Source organism: Thermomyces dupontii, assembly GCF_041956625.1.
Source record: "Thermomyces dupontii strain NRRL 2155 unplaced genomic scaffold VTN31scaffold_7, whole genome shotgun sequence".
Classification (NCBI taxonomy): domain Eukaryota; kingdom Fungi; phylum Ascomycota; class Eurotiomycetes; order Eurotiales; family Trichocomaceae; genus Thermomyces; species Thermomyces dupontii.
The window spans coordinates 548,855-564,317 of NW_027192313.1; the positions used below are offsets into that span (position 1 = coordinate 548,855).

General features: G+C 50.0%; 7 protein-coding genes across 7 annotated transcripts; 4 read left to right on the forward strand and 3 right to left on the reverse strand.

The window, feature by feature from the left end:
• Positions 1-401: 401 nt before the first annotated feature.
• On the reverse strand, positions 402-1,709 carry VTN31DRAFT_6535 (uncharacterized protein; the record flags this gene model as incomplete). The annotated part of the gene is made up of 6 exons (XM_069407156.1): positions 402-474; positions 530-602; positions 653-1,186; positions 1,263-1,368; positions 1,434-1,475; positions 1,548-1,709. The coding sequence occupies 6 exons, from the start codon at positions 1,707-1,709 to the stop codon at positions 402-404; spliced, it is 990 nt and encodes a 329-aa protein (XP_069258710.1).
• A 559-nt stretch (positions 1,710-2,268) lies between these two features.
• On the reverse strand, positions 2,269-3,415 carry VTN31DRAFT_6536 (uncharacterized protein; the record flags this gene model as incomplete). The annotated part of the gene is made up of 2 exons (XM_069407157.1): positions 2,269-3,158; positions 3,226-3,415. The coding sequence occupies 2 exons, from the start codon at positions 3,413-3,415 to the stop codon at positions 2,269-2,271; spliced, it is 1,080 nt and encodes a 359-aa protein (XP_069258711.1).
• Positions 3,416-4,018: 603 nt separating this feature from the next.
• Positions 4,019-6,629, forward strand: VTN31DRAFT_6537 (uncharacterized protein; the record flags this gene model as incomplete). The annotated part of the gene is made up of 2 exons (XM_069407158.1): positions 4,019-5,546; positions 5,596-6,629. 2 exons carry the CDS (start codon positions 4,019-4,021, stop codon positions 6,627-6,629), a joined length of 2,562 nt encoding a protein of 853 aa, XP_069258712.1.
• Positions 6,630-7,942: 1,313 nt separating this feature from the next.
• Positions 7,943-8,476, forward strand: VTN31DRAFT_6538 (uncharacterized protein; the record flags this gene model as incomplete). The annotated part of the gene is made up of 1 exon (XM_069407159.1): positions 7,943-8,476. The coding sequence occupies one exon, from the start codon at positions 7,943-7,945 to the stop codon at positions 8,474-8,476; it is 534 nt and encodes a 177-aa protein (XP_069258713.1).
• Positions 8,477-9,590: 1,114 nt separating this feature from the next.
• VTN31DRAFT_6539 (uncharacterized protein) lies at positions 9,591-10,337 on the forward strand (the record flags this gene model as incomplete). The annotated part of the gene is made up of 1 exon (XM_069407160.1): positions 9,591-10,337. The coding sequence occupies one exon, from the start codon at positions 9,591-9,593 to the stop codon at positions 10,335-10,337; it is 747 nt and encodes a 248-aa protein (XP_069258714.1).
• A 1,475-nt stretch (positions 10,338-11,812) lies between these two features.
• On the forward strand, positions 11,813-12,421 carry VTN31DRAFT_6540 (uncharacterized protein; the record flags this gene model as incomplete). Its single annotated transcript, XM_069407162.1, has 1 exon — positions 11,813-12,421. One exon carries the CDS (start codon positions 11,813-11,815, stop codon positions 12,419-12,421), a length of 609 nt encoding a protein of 202 aa, XP_069258715.1.
• A 425-nt stretch (positions 12,422-12,846) lies between these two features.
• VTN31DRAFT_6541 (uncharacterized protein) lies at positions 12,847-14,910 on the reverse strand (the record flags this gene model as incomplete). The annotated part of the gene is made up of 2 exons (XM_069407163.1): positions 12,847-13,250; positions 13,344-14,910. 2 exons carry the CDS (start codon positions 14,908-14,910, stop codon positions 12,847-12,849), a joined length of 1,971 nt encoding a protein of 656 aa, XP_069258716.1.
• Between the last annotated feature and the right edge of the window lie 553 nt (positions 14,911-15,463).

Genomic DNA, 15,463 nt, shown 5'->3' on the forward strand with positions numbered 1-15,463 from the left:
AAAAAAAAAAAAAAAAAAACACGATGCACATTTTACGGCCCAAAGCTCGTACGAAGTATGTCCGTGGTAGGGCAAATCCTAAACATTGATTCCGTTGCTCAGGACCCATGCGGACATCTGAAGAACCGCCTGTACAGTGCATTGACCCTAGAGATTCCTACGTCCAGTCATGGGAGCCCGCATCGGGGAGACATGACATCGATGAACACAGAATAATACAACACCGGGAATCAGTCAAGTTCATTCCGACAATCTATTCGTCCCCTGGGGCTCAGATACAAATCAGGGTGATCGGAGGGATAGCGGGGATATCAGAGAAGAATAACAAGAAAGAACAAGAAAACGAATCTCCGAGTTTCTGTCGTGACAAGTAATTAAGTCTATCTATCGTTTTTTGTTTTTCACAGGAAGTAATCCGGAGTCCGTCTTGATACCGTTGGTTGGTCAGCGCGGGGGCAAGGGTCGAATTGTAGGCTGCAATGTGGTCAGCTTCGGTATCCCAGATAGTGGGAAACAAGGCAATGCTTACAATGTGTATTTCAGGTGCTCATCGATTTCCATAATGGCGGCCTGGTTACCGCAGCGATAGCAGTAATTCGGAGCTTGGGACGTTAGCGAACACACGCTCAATGCAGACAGAAAGCTTCCATACCTGAAAAGATCGTCACCACGTTTCGGTCTTGAGACCAATTGTATCCTTCCATGACTAGCTGATGTGCACGGGCCACCAAAGTCAAGCCATTGTTGTGGTTGAACGCTTCAGAAATGTCTTGACCAAATGTGTAGCCAGCACCCCGAGGAGAGATACCCCATCCACACCGGTCGTCGGGGTCACTCCATAGAAGATCACACATGGGGCCCTCGTGCGGCACTTCCTGAACTCGGTCCAGCGAGCGGATGTTGTCCAACGTATCAATCGAGGGACTCAGACCACCATGGAGACAGAAGATTTGGTTCTCGATCAAGGCAGTGAGTGGAAGGTAATCGAAGAGGTCGGTGAAGTATTTCCAAACGTTAGCGTTGCCGTATTTTCGCAGACACTCGTCATAGAAGCCGTAAACTTGTGTGATCTGGCGCGACTCGTGGTTGCCGCGTAGAATGGTTATCCGCTGGGGATAGCGGATCTTGAGAGCAACGAGGAGCGTTACGGTCTCGACAGAGTAATAGCCACGGTCGACGTAATCTCCTACAGAACAGACAAAAGTATTAGACAGGGGAACTACCAGCTCGCCAGGGATGGATGCCGTGCTATCTCCACGCACCCATGAAGAGGTAATTCGTGTCCGGGTTCGGACCGCCGATGCGGAACAGCTCCATCAGATCGTGGAACTGTCCATGGATATCGCCGCAGACGGTGACGGGGCATTTCTATTCCACGCGCGGAAACACTTTAGTCATCCGCATCTGCCCAGCTCGACCGAGTCTGCACCTACCACCGGCTGCACATTGGACTCCTCTTGCAGCACTTCCCGGGCCTGGAACACACGCGAGCCTCGTGTCAACAAAACGTTCTTCACGGCGCGCCATCACGGAGCGAGTAAACTGACCCGATCGCAAAGCCGCCGCACATCATTCTCGGACAGTTGCTTGCACTGCATCAGAGTCTCGATCCAGCCATCCAGCGTCGGGATGGCGCCAGGGTCCGTCGCCGGCGAGAGGCGGTGTGGCTCTGGAGATCGCGCCGTATCGATCTCCATGTTATTTTCCATGGTTGCAACGGAGGCGGAACAATGTGGTTATGGTTGGTTTGGGGACACGCCAACACTAGCAGAGATCTGGGGGGGGAAGAGAGGGGCGGCGGACAGGACGCGAGACTTGAGCAAGGGGGTATCTTCAAGAACACGCGAAAAGAAAATCCGTTACCGACCAGGCCAAATGATTCGTGCTGCAATGAAAATCAAGTCGGGACTCTATAGCCGTGGAAAGCGACGTCGTCGTCGGTGGAGGGCAATCGAGTCTCCCTGAAGATGCTTGGGTTTCGATAAAACAGCGGGAGGTGACGCCACACTGAGGCTAGTTAGGCGGTTAGGCCAGATTGCGCTAGTTTCTGCGCCACACCTGGAGAAATCCAATCTCACAATTTCTGTCCCTAGGTACTACTATGAAGTAGACTACAAGTACTTGGCCTTGTATTAGGCCAAGTAGTTACTGAACCTTGGCCTGGCATTGTTGATTTCGGACTTCGTGGGACAATTTAATCATATTACTACAATCTGGGGCTAGTCGTAACATAATCATCAACTCGTTACCGATACGACAATCACTGTCCTAGATGATGCCTCCGCCAAACCCTCCGCCAAATCCCCCTCGTCCCATGCCACGACCCCCTGGCCGCTGAAGCCGCCCTGATGGTGGTGTAGTATCCCACGGCCCGACCGGATCATAGCGAGAACCTGGAGGTGCTTGGGGATTAAACTCCCCGCCCTGAGGCCCGCCGAACAGTGGATCATCGAACGTTGGATGCATGCCACCACCGCCGGTACCAGAACCAGGTCCAAAGGTGCCTCGGAGCGGGTCGCGCGGCCCCAGGCCCGGTGGATAGAGATCTCGCTCTCCGAGGCGTGGATATTCTCCTTGCCTCCCTTGTGGATCGTACCCGCGAGGCGGTTGGTTCATTTTATGCTCATCCTCGAAATCCGGAGGTGCAAAGTCGGGTGGGGGACCTGGGCGACGGGGTGCAGCGGCCAAAGGGTCATCGAATGGATACGGACGGGCAGGAGGCGGTTCCTGGTCGTCTCGCAGCGGATCCCTTCGTGGTGCTTCTTCGGGAACTCTCGCTGCCTGCGGCTCTCGGTCCCGTCGTTCTTCCTCGACCTGTTCTGGTTTCGGGAATCCATACTTATGGATCACATGCACCTTGAATAAACTAATCAAATCCTCGAATCGGGACTCTGAGGCGAAGATCTTTTTGAATCGTTCTGATGCATCTTCGGTCAGTGAAAGAGGCAGCTTGGAGGACTCGACGTAGTCCTGCACGGCCAACGAGAATGACGTGGGCTTATCCTCGTCAAACTGCAATCCAAATACCACGGCGTTGTTCCCTAGCCGAGTGACCTTGAGCAAGTATTCGCTTGATGACTGAGGTTGTCTATATCGAAACGCATAGGTGTCGTGTGCGTTCCACTCTTTGGGCAGGACATCGGTATTCGTGGTCGCTTCTGTGGGCGCCGTCGAAATCAGCTGTGTGTTCGTGTATCCTTTCCGGTGAGGTACTAGCAAACATACCGATGCTATGCTCCTCGCCCAGGCCTACGAGTCGATACCCAGCAGCGACCATCGACGCATGGCCGACAAGGGCAACAGCTTCGTATGCATTCCGAATGGTGGCTTCGGTTTGTTCGCCGCCCCGCACTGATTGGAGAACGAGTGGCAGAATGCGGGTCGGTGTCAACTCACGGCCTTCGTTGGCCGTCATGGTGTCGATGCGGACCGTGTTTTCAGATGTCCAAGAAGATGACTCCGTAATGTTAACCCGCTCCGCAAAGAAACGAGACCTTGTCCACCTCGTTTTCGTTTATGTCCGCCTCCAGTCTTGATATTCGATTATTACGTCAAGTGAGGTGCCTGGCGGAAAAACGACGGCCCGATGAGACAAACACTACAAACAAAACCCTAACTCGAGAACTCCCAAGATCTCTCAGGGGGGTCATCCTGTGTACTTAACTAGTACCTAGAATTCCTGCCAGTCGATTGTCTGAACAAATCACCTATCAAAATGCAACCCAGCCTACGTACTCTCTTCCTTCGTTGAATAACTCTCTGGTTGTCTGTTCTCGGGGTGTGCATGTTCAATTTAAAATTTCCTACTCTGGAACGGATAGTCCGTGCCCAAAAAGGCAAAACGCCGCATGTACCGATTATGAGGGGGCTTCTCCAGACTCCATCAACTTGGTTGTGAAGACCCAGCTAGGAAACAGGGAACCAGTTAAATAGAGCGCTCCCAGCATGTTTTGGTCAGTTTGAGTCGTAGAAGATAACAAACGTTCAATCAATTCGTTACTTGGGTCAAACAGACATCATGATCAAGCGCATCCAACTTGACCGGGGCTGGGAATTCAAGCAAACCACCGCCCTTGGCGATGGCATTGCGCAGGACTATCTCTCAGTGTCGCAGTTTCCAACTGTGACATACCTGGATTTGCTTCATCACAAGCTCATCCCTGACCCTTATGTTGACCAGAATGAGCTAAAGACGCTTTGGGTGAACCATGCCGACTGGACCTACCGGAGCCAGCAAGTCGGATCGTTCGAGGTGGCGCCGAATGAGAGAGCGGTCCTAGTGTTTGAAGGGTTGGATACCGTAGTCGATGTGTATCTGAACGGCACCCACATCCTGTTCAGCAAGAACATGCACATTGCCCATCGGGTGGATGTCACCGATCTCGTCCGGAATAGAAAGGAGCCGTCTGTCCTCGAGCTGCGGTTCACCAGCGCCATTACCTTTTCCCGGGCAGAACGGGATCGCATCGGGTACAAGGGCGACAGCTCCCAAATCCACTTTGGCGGCAGTGAACGGCTGTTCCTGCGAAAGGCGCAGTATCATTGGGGATGGGACTGGGGTCCGACAGTTCAGCCATGCGGTCCATGGAAGCCAATTTATATGGAGATTTTCCAGTCAAGGATTGCTCGGGAAACTGTGCTTGTTACGCCCCAGGTGACGGAAGACCTCCAATCAAGCACACTATCCTTCAAGGGATCAATTGAGGGCGGACAAGGCGGAAACGATCTGCGCGCAGAATTAGTCGACCCAGCAGGCTCAGTCGTGGCCACGAAGGAGCTGAGTGTCGGCACCAACGGCGAGTTTGACTCGTCCTTCACTGTCGATAAACCGCAACTATGGTATCCATTTCAATACGGCGCCCAGCCGCGGTACACCCTTCGTATCGTCTTGAGTAATTCAGATGCTCAGGAATGGAAGATTGGGTTCCGTCGGCTTCGCCTTCTTGAGCATCCGCTCAAGGCAACCAAGGGAACGTCCTTCGTCTTTGAGATCAACAACATCCGAATTTTTGCCGGCGGTTCCAATTGGATTCCGGGCGACCCGCTTCTTCCCCGGATGACTTTCGAGAGATACGAAGCGTGGTTGAAACTGGCCAAGGCGGGAAACCAATCCATGTTACGTGTTTGGGGAGGAGGTATTGTCGAGGATGATGCCTTCTACGAGGTGTGCAGCCGAGAAGGAATCCTCATCTGGCAAGACCTTCTTTTTGCGTGTGGTAACTACCCGGCGTCGCCCGATTTCGTTGAGAATGTGAAGCACGAAGTCGAGCAGCAAGTTCTCCGAGTTGGGCACCATCCGTCACTTGCTATTTGGGCTGGAAACAATGAAGATTACATGCTAGCCGATCGTTGGGGTTGGCAGTACGATCCGGCCGATGAGACCGGCCCATGGGATCACACTGATTTCCCGGCTCCGTTGATCTATGAGAGGACGCTGCCCGAGATCATGGAAAGGCTTGGCCGTGGCGTTCCGTACGTGAGGAGCAGCCCTTATGGAGGTGACTATGCCAATGACCCCAAGGTTGGGGATGTCCACATCTGGGATGGTAAGTGGTCGATCATTGTAGTCGAACTCCCTCAATCTAACTCGCATAGTGTGGCACGCCGCAATGGCCCCTTACCAGGACTACAAGAAATACATGGGCCGGTTTGTCAGCGAGTTCGGCTTCGAGTCGGCACCGAACCAGCGGACCATCAACAGTGCCATTACGGACCCTCGGGAGCGCCACTCACAGTCCCGCACATGGCTGAGCCATGACAAGGCCCCCGGCCACACCCGACGTTACGCAATGTACATGGGGGAGAACTTCCGTTTCCTGATGCATCCTCTGGACGCTTACATCTACTGCACGCAATTTCTCCAGGCAGAGGCCATGTCGTATGCGTACAACCTCTGGCGCCGCGAGTTCCGCGGTCCTGGGGAGGAATATTGTGCCGGCGCGCTTGTCTGGCAACTCAACGATCTCTGGCCCGCCATGAGCTGGGCAGTCGTTGATGTAGATCTCCGCCCGAAGCCGGCATTCTTCGTGATGAAACGCGCGATGCAGATGGTCACCGTTGGCATCGAGAGAGTCGTCACCAAGGTCCATGGTGAAGAGCAGGAGGTCATAAACTTTGATCCGGAAAAAAGAGCCTGCGAGATCTGGGCCGTGAACGGGCACCAAACCGAGCTGGATGCCACGCTGAAACTCAAAGCTTTCGACATCGAAACCGGCAACGAAGTAGCCTTACCCGAGCCAAAGCGCTCCGTAAAGCTGGCTCCCAATCGATCAACCGACATTGCTCGGATTGACATCCCCAACGCAGACTGGACGGTTATCGCTGCCTACCTTGAGAATTCCAAAACGAAGGCTCAGCTGGCTCGATGGGTTTCATGGCCCGAGCCGCTGAAATACCTCCGGTTCCGGCGTGACCTCAAGGTGAACGTCCAGCCTCAGGGAGACCGTGTTGTGCTTAGCACGAATGCGCCGGTTAAAGGAGTTGTCCTCGGTGTGCCTCTTGAGGAGGGCGAGGAAGCCTCGTGGGAAGACAACTTCGTTGATTTGGTGCCGGGCGAGGAGGTCACTGTTGGCGTCAAGAATCTTAACGGACGCACCGTGAAGGCCCGATGGCTTTGCGACTGGGAATAAATAGGCGGCTGGCATATATGTAAATAGATGCAGATCACCATGTTCAATTCTCACCAAAGAAAGTCAAGCGATGTTATCACTAGTGAGGAATCTCGCCTCTCCATCGGAACACTTGAGCTATCGATGGAATTCAGATGGGTATCTCTTCTATTGCTACATACCTGGCAATAGCCTGCGTCGTTGTCATTTCATGGGGTTATCGAAGTGCAAATACACCAACTCAAGAAACAGACCCCCTGAACAGTGACGTACAAATACTAATACGGAGTACTAGCTTTCATGGTCACTAACCTTCCCGCCTTTGCAGAATGAGCTAGGGGTTCCTTCAGCTTGTTCTCTGTTCCATGTCCAAGTTGAGACTTGAATCAGATCTTCTTCCTTTTTCCTTGTAAAACGTTTGACTCAGTACGTTTGATTTTCATGTGTTGATGCCTCGCTTTCAACTGCCATTGCCAAGTAATTAGGGTTACGAATGTTGTTGATCATTCCTGATCAGATGGATAAGCGGTTGACATCGACCTGGAAAATCAACAAGAGATATTTGATAAAGCCACTGAACATAAACACAATTCCATATTGACCGTACTATTTAGTTATCTCTTTGAATAAGCAATCTTCGATCAGCCAAAAATATCAACCGGAGACTTGTAAATCGGGAGACGAGATATACCAGAGTTAGGGTTAGGGCTTTTTCTACTGCTGAGAATCTGGGAGTTTTTGAACACCAATATGGACAAGATTCTATTGAGTGTTGGAATCTGGTACGTATCCATTCCTGCCGATTACATGCTATTGTGTTTGTACAATTGACATTGCTTTCTCTTTCCTCACCCTCGATACTTCGATTCGTTTGCTCACACTGAAACCTTGAACTAGGAATGGGGCTTTGTGAAGTACTACCTACCATCCATCTCTACTTACCTATGATCCCGTATGACTACTAACAAAGATAGTATTCGGAAATGCTTCGAGCTAAAGACTGGTAACAATGTCATTGCGCATACTCGATGGTAACCACGCTTTGACGGTACTCTCCCGACATCGAGACATACTTACACTACGCAGTCACGCGGGGAACTCCACAGAACAATCAGTCGTATCGCTGAATTGACGGATTTCCCCGTCTCATTCAGATGTTACACTTTCTGCCTAAATGACATATAAAAGCAAGAAGACCCGTCAGACTTGAAATGTAAGACGGTAACACCATTAAGGAACAAAATCGATACATATTCTGCCCTCAACAACGGGACAATGCTCCACTGAGTCTACACCGTTACACGAAGAAAAAAGAAAGTTCAAAGGTCAGATCTATGGATCGTCAGCCCGGAAAGTTTCTTCGCACCCCCAACATTCCTCTCTGTACAAGTCCCCAATGGTCTTTCAGATGGCTGTTCATTAAGTCGACCACGGGCCCTGAACAGGGATCCAGCGAGTTGACAGTTGAGCTTGAGATAACCGGGCCAGTTGGCTGGGAAATATGCAAAGGTAATTTCTCCGACGACGGGTGGTTTCAAATGAGCCTGGAATCCCGCAAACGACCGAATGATGGCACGGGATGGGAGCGTTTGGCCGGTGAACGATTCGAATGGAAGTTCGTATCTGATACCGTGGATCAAAGCGTCGGAGTCTGGCCAAATTTTCGGAGGCACGGGCTTTTTGTTTCGATCAAGGGTGTCATCTTTGGGGCGGAGCCGGGCTATGATTACAAGTTCCGGACGATCGTCAAAGACGACTGGGAAAGCACCTGGCTCTTGCCAGAATTTGAGCTTCAGTTGGTTTCTCAGGGTGTTTTCAAGCCTCGTGTCAATACTATAAGCAAACAGCCCGGTACCCCGAATGTTTGACGGTTCTAAAGGTGGAGTTGATTGTTTCCTCTACTCTCTTCATGGTTTGATTTCAAGTTGTGTCGGTTCTTACAGCCCAGTTTACAGTTTTCATTCTTTAGTTGTCAGTTCACTGAGAATGTCAACCATTAGGTAAATGATGAGCTCCATTTGATTGAGAGATTGCTTACGGTGCTTGTCTTTCCGCGTTCATTGACAGCTAGTATCCGATGTCGGTGTGGAGCTTTACCTACAGTGGCCTCCTTGTCCTCTAACCAACGTGGTAGACATGACAGATTGATTCAGCTGCATTGAAGCCAGCCAGTGTGACTCTTTGGTGTCACCGGGCCGCTTTCAGTTACCTGCAGGCTCATTCCCCGTTGCGGTAGCTGTTGACTGTTACATCCTTGATTCGTGGAGAGCTACAGGTAAGCAAGCAGCGAAATAAAGAACTTCCAGCACACCAGTCAATCAGGTCGGCCCATAGGAGGTCAAAGCCGTTTCATCACTTCATTACGCAGTCGAAGCATACATTGTGATTAAGCCTCGAGCTTTGTGTCAAGAATTCTCAATGGGGTTTCTTGATAACAACATGGTGACAAGAAGTTCTGCCCTGTTTGCAGGTTACACGCTACTACTTATCGTGTCCTCGAGATTGACATTTCTTTGTCATTTCTTAGTGTCACTATAGTTCCTTTAAGTCATACCCTACTATCTATACCTCGATCCAGGTGATGCGGCTTTGTGAAGCACCATCTCCACCGATCAATCGCCTGATGAGAAATGGTAGAGCACGAATGCCGGATTTCTACGGATGTTTTGGTCAAAGAATCAACAATGGGATTATGCATATGGATCTGAGAGACGCATGCGAAGCCGAGCGTCGACAGGATGCGCTGCCTGATCATTCAGGACATTCATATGTGGTTAGACAGAGAGCTTGACGCAATGACCCGGCTTCTTGATGAATCAATGGAATTTTCCGTTTGACTCGAGTACTTTCCTTCTGCCCGAATGAATTTAGAAAAAGAGGGAATTTCATCATACCTGAAGCACGAACTTAATCACCGTAGTAGGTATATATCCAGACAACAAGATCGATTGCTAGGTATTATTTTTGATAACATCTGACGCCATGCCAATCAATGGGCTTCCCTCCATCGACTATACATCAAAGTTCAATCAAAATCATGCTCGCTTGTTCAAGGACACGAACTATCGCAGGACTTATAATGCGTTCTCAAATGCTGCTCATGCCGCAATCTCGAACTCCAGCAACAAGATTCAGAATGTAAGGTTCAGATGGCTTTATCTGCAACCATACGCTGCCTCCGAGTCGGGTGACAGCCGGGTGGGTGTAGAGCTTGAGATTACTAGCACTACTTTGTCGGGCCAGCCTTCCATAATCGAGGGCTTTGCAAAATTAACTCTTACACCGATCCTGAAACACAGGGAGTGCGAGTCGGATTATGAGTACGAGTCTGGTGATGCTGACGAGTTTGGTGGTGCTGACGAGTCTGGTGGTGCTGACGAGTCTGGTGATGCTAACGAGTCTGGTGATGCTAACGAGTCGGATAATACGGAGGAAGTCGTGGAAGAGGATGAGGAACTCGATTCTCACGAAGTTGAGAGTTATACATGTACTAACGAGTACCGTGTCGGAATCTGGCCAGGCGGCCCCCGTCAATTCGCTACTTATCTGCCAATTGGCTTTACCCTTTCTGGCGTAGAGCCGGGTGATGAATACGAAATCGTTTCGGTCCTCGAGATAGATGGTTGCAGGTGGGAATTGCCGAAATATTCGCTTCGGTGCGACGACTCGGGGATCCTTCAGGCCTTCGACGGTTTATTGCATCAACCCGGGGCAATACGGTCAACTTGAAGAAGTTAGCCCTGCATCTGAGGGCTGGAGGTTGACGATATTTTAGTTTGGCCTTTTTTCCTTGATTTCTTTGTTTTGTTCTCTGCATGGTTTGATTTCAAGTTGTTTTGCGATTCTTTGCTGTTTACTTCTTTGTCCATGGATTTCGAGATTTTCTGTTGCTTGTTCACTTGATTTTGCTCTTACTCGTTCGTCAATTAATGAAGTTTCATGACAACAGGTTGTTCATGTTGTTCCTATTTCCCCTACATGTATGGATACTAGTGCGTCTGATACTTTGTCTACATTGAAGTTAGCCTTCGTAACTAGAAGTACTAGGCCTACTCCGTAAGTAGTAAGGGGATTAGTCAAATATAGCTGCCCCAAAACGTTCGATCAAGCTGGGTTATAAAACAATAAAGATGTTCGATCCACCTTTGTTAAGCGAGTCAGGCAGGCAACCTGATCAAGCGCATCCAACTTGACCGGGGTTTAAATCGAAACATACACCACGCTCAGCTACGGCAATCCGTAGGACTACTGTTAACTTGACGGTCTAACTGTGATGTTTCCAGTTTGTCCCATCACAAGCTCATTACCGACAGTTACTTGTTTGGAACAGAGCGAGCTTAGGGTAATGTGGTGCCATAGGATATTATGGATACCATCAAACAGTCTTATTGAGGTGAAACCATTGCTGCAATGATTAGTACATGAAGCTCGCTCTTTGTTCCGTGGCTGGGCACGCGGTTATAATTGAACTAGGAAGCCTCGACGAAGGGAATGGATGCATTGATGTAGGATATGGGACATCCATTGTAACTTCATATTAGTACTTCACAATGCATTAGTAGGCTGCCCGCGGTCAGAACGAATGAACTGAGGCACTGAGATACAACTGCTCAATGAGACATGGAAGACGGCTATGCTAAGCTCCAAAAGCTCTATTCAAGTACCTAACTTTATCCGTTAGAGGACCAAGATTCTCCATGTAGTTTCGTGACAGTTCCCCTGACTGCTCTGCTTGCGGGCTACATTACCACCTACAAGTGAAGGTAGGTACACAATGTTCTATTTTATCTTCGAGATTGACATCTTTGTCGTTTCCCAATGTTGCGACTAGTTCATGTACCTCGATCCAGGTGATGCAACTGTGTGAAGCACCCCCTCTCTTGCCGCCTAACAAAAACTGGAACCTTTATCGCACAAATGCGGAAATCTCGAGGCTTGACAGGTCAAAGAGTGAACGATGGCATTGGGCAAAACCACTCTTTGGCGACACCATCCGAGAATCCAGGGCATATGGGTCCAGACAGGAAAACTTGACGGATTAATCAGCTATCTCGATTTACTAGGATGGAGTTTTCCGTCTGGCTCAAGAGTCCATTTCTATCTCGAACGAAATACAAAAGGAGGCATCGTTTTCACTCTTGAAGCTTGAAAATGACCACAATCCTTTGCATCGTCATCAAGAACAAATTCCAGCAACAAACATCATGTCCGACACAATCTGCTGGTCCCAGATTCCCAATGGGAACTTCATTAATCCAACCCAGATTGAACGTTTGAGAGACTCGAAATATCGCAGGGAACTTAAGATGTTCTCTCAGGGTGATGTTGCCGCGGCGTTGAATGCGGTCAAGGATGCAGATCTGAAATTCAGATGGCTGTATGTTCACGCGAAACTTGGGTCAGAACGCAGCAATGTGTGTGTAGAGCTCGAAATTACTGGGTCGAAGGAACCGTCCATCACTGTCGGCAACGGGAAGCTTACCTTTCTAGTGATTCTGAAAGGGCGGGAGAATGAGTCAAAAGAGGAGCTGCAAAATGATGAATCTTCCGTCACTCGATCTACCGAGGTCAGTATCTGCAACACACCCATTGGAGCCTGGCCGAGCCCTCGTCGACTCGGGACCTATCTGCCGATCGCGTTTTTCATTGCCCGCCAGGAGATGTACGATGAATACGTCATCAAAGCGACTCTCGAGATTCGTGGCCGTAAGTGGCAACTGCCGGACTTTGAACTTCGATGCGATGGGGAGAATGTTCCCCGGCCTTTGAAGGGAATACTGATGCAACCCGCTGACCATCCTGATCGTCAGTGAAAACCGGACTGGATGGAGTTTGAGTTCATTCTGTTTTGCAGTCATTGCAGTTCACTATTTCATTGATTTAGTTGTAAAGTGGTGCAGTAGTGTGTTTCATTGATAGGTACTACCTACCATCTGGTAGTTCAATAAGACGATTGATCCATTGACATCCTCATTCCTTCGTGGATAGTGTCCGATGGTTCCAGCTACTACCTTTTCTACCTTGCTTGTACTACTGAGTTATGGTACCTTGATTCGAGTGAGTTATACTCTAATCATGCGCTTCGGAAAGTACGACAGCTGTGCTGGTGGCTCGTGGTTGTTTCTGTAAATACTACGTAGTACTAAGTACAATGATGCGTGCCCTTCTTCTGCTGGCTGTTGTTAAGCTAGTAGGCAGTCGATAAAATTGGCTTTTTTAGACACAAATAAACTCATTCTTACATCGCGCAAAGGCCATCCCAGACTACAGCCCGTAACAGCACAGCAGCAGGGGCACCATCATTTCCGCATTCTTCACGGGATCCATCATCTTCAGCCTGCGCAAAGAACTTGATTCCCACGCAGCGGCTTTTCGGCAAGTATATCCTTGTCGAGATGGCGGTGCGCTCATTGACAAAGACTTCGAGCACGCTGCGGTCGTAGAATGCACGGATGCGCAGCGGTTCTTCAACTTCAGCTTGCTCTCCACTTGCGGCTTCGCCGGTGTATGATGAGAAGAGCGTGTGAGGTGCTGACTCCGGAGCATGGTTGACTCGCGGATCGATTCCGGGTGCGTGTGGGCGGTGGATGAAGAAGGTCTCGCTGCCGGGCTCCCAAAAGAGAGTGGTGCGATATTCGAAATCTAATTTTAGGGTTAGGGTTAAAATCAATCGAGCAAGCTTAGGGTTTTGGCACTACTCTAGCCAAATGAATGGCGTGATGGATTTTGACTTACCCTCTGAGTGCCCGATAACAAGACCCACGCGGCGACAGGCTTTTCCTGCAGAAAACTCAGAATCGACTTCCCATTGGCACGTCTCCAGTCTCAGGAACCCAGCGCCATGAAGCGAACCCTGCAAAGAAACTTCTCCCAAGTCTGTAACAGGCAATGTAGCCCTGCGGGCTTGGCTGCGCAGCTTCTCCAGTCGCGGATCTGGCACGATTCCAAGTGTACGGACAGTGTAAGTTTCCCCTTGACCTTCTAGCTCCACTTCAACGGATGTAATGGCTTTCAAATCCGGAGTCGAGCGCGCCCTCGTGACTCGATGTATGGTTATGAGCTTCATGAATCGTGGAATAGAGAGACATCCGCTCCAATTCTGACGATGACGTAGATCATCCGGAAGATCCTCCTCCGTAATCCAACCATAGACGATTTGGCGCTGAGTTACCGGATCCCAAAACGAATTGGCAGCGTAAAAACAGCCGTGATCGAAAACCCCCCCATATTTGTATGTCATCAGGGGCTCTGATGGGTCGCGATTGGGGTTGGATTGAGTTTCGCCGCACATCCAGAGTTGGGACCGTGGAGTTCGACTCGGAACGGTTTGTATCTTCCTTCGCTCCTTGTCGCTACTTGGTTGGTGCTTATTCTGGCAACCTTCTGCACCCATGATAACGAACTCCCTTGACGTCCCTTCTTCGTCTGTCAATGTCACAAAATTGGCAACCTCCCAGTTCACACCAAAGTCGCCAGACCATCTCGAAGGACTGAAGTTGAGGCCAACATCGAACAAATGTCCAATGTATTCCCACCGCGTCAAGTCATTTGCACGTATGGAATAGACGAACACAGTGGGTGTCTTGCTCAGGATTCCTCCGGAAATGAATCCATACAACACCTCTTCCGTGGACGGAACACGTTGAGTCGTTTTCATCCTTGGGCATGACGCCACAAACGGGTCTCGCCAGCCCGTAACATTGAGGTTTGGCGGCGGCCCAGAGAGAATCGGATTTCCTGGAAACCGGACCCACGTTTTTCCACCGTCATCCGATGTTGCGATGCTGAGAGACTCGCTTCCCGGCACGTATGGCAATGTAAAGTGAATTGGTAGGCGATTGACTGATGTATATATGTAGGTGATAATCCCGTCCTTCTCGCCGCGGAGGCTCGAAGGCCAAAAGCAACCTGTGAAGACGCCACAGCAGTCATAGCTCGTGGCAGGTTTGAGAATAGGGGTTTCCGATGTGCTCCAAGATACAAGATCACGCGACACCGAATGGCCCCAGGCGATATCGCCCCAGTCATTGCCGTTTGGATTCCATTGAAACGCGACATGGTAAAGACCGGTACTCGTGTCATATCCGGGCGCGCAGGGGTCGTTCATCCACCCGCTGGGGGCAATCAGGTGGAAAGCAGGTCGCCATCGCAGAAAATCTTCAAGTTGCCTTTCCGACTGTCCCTGTTTCTTCTTTTCTTCAGGGATTATCCTTGGTTCTTTGGAGGCGAAGCTGATAGGGCCAATGTCGGAGAAAGGCAGTCTCTCAATATTTGGAAAGATTGTAGTCGTCGAGGCTTCCATGGTGTCATGAAATCTTCAAAGCGATGACAGTCTCTGAGGTGGAAGGTTACTTTGACACTGGACTGCTCAAAGAGAAGTAGTGACGAATGAGATAGATACATCGAAGCGAAGACCGCATTATTGGTATGCGAAATATTGTGTTTGTCATTGAGAAACGGGACAATGGACCTCTCTACGCCCTGCAAAGTTCCGCCCGCTTCGTAACTCCGCAACAGTACTATCTTCGGCGAAACGGCGATACGACGTAGCGCTAGCGAAGAAAGCAAGCGGAAGTTCAAACAGACTGCCAGAGATGATCTCTCAGCGAGTCCCCACGGGGAAATTTCGGCGAAACCAGAACGGCGGAACCACAAGGCACACGGGGTAAGGCGAATAACCTTATCGAAGCCGGTGGTGATCCAGGGTTCCGGACCAATCAGAATTTCACCGACTGACGGGGTAGGAAAAACCCTAATAAGAAACGCATCGACTGTGCAAGAAACAAAAGCTTCAAATCCTTGATTCTCCGAACGCGGAGCTCTCCATCTTGTTTTCACCTCAACCTCTCGAGCAG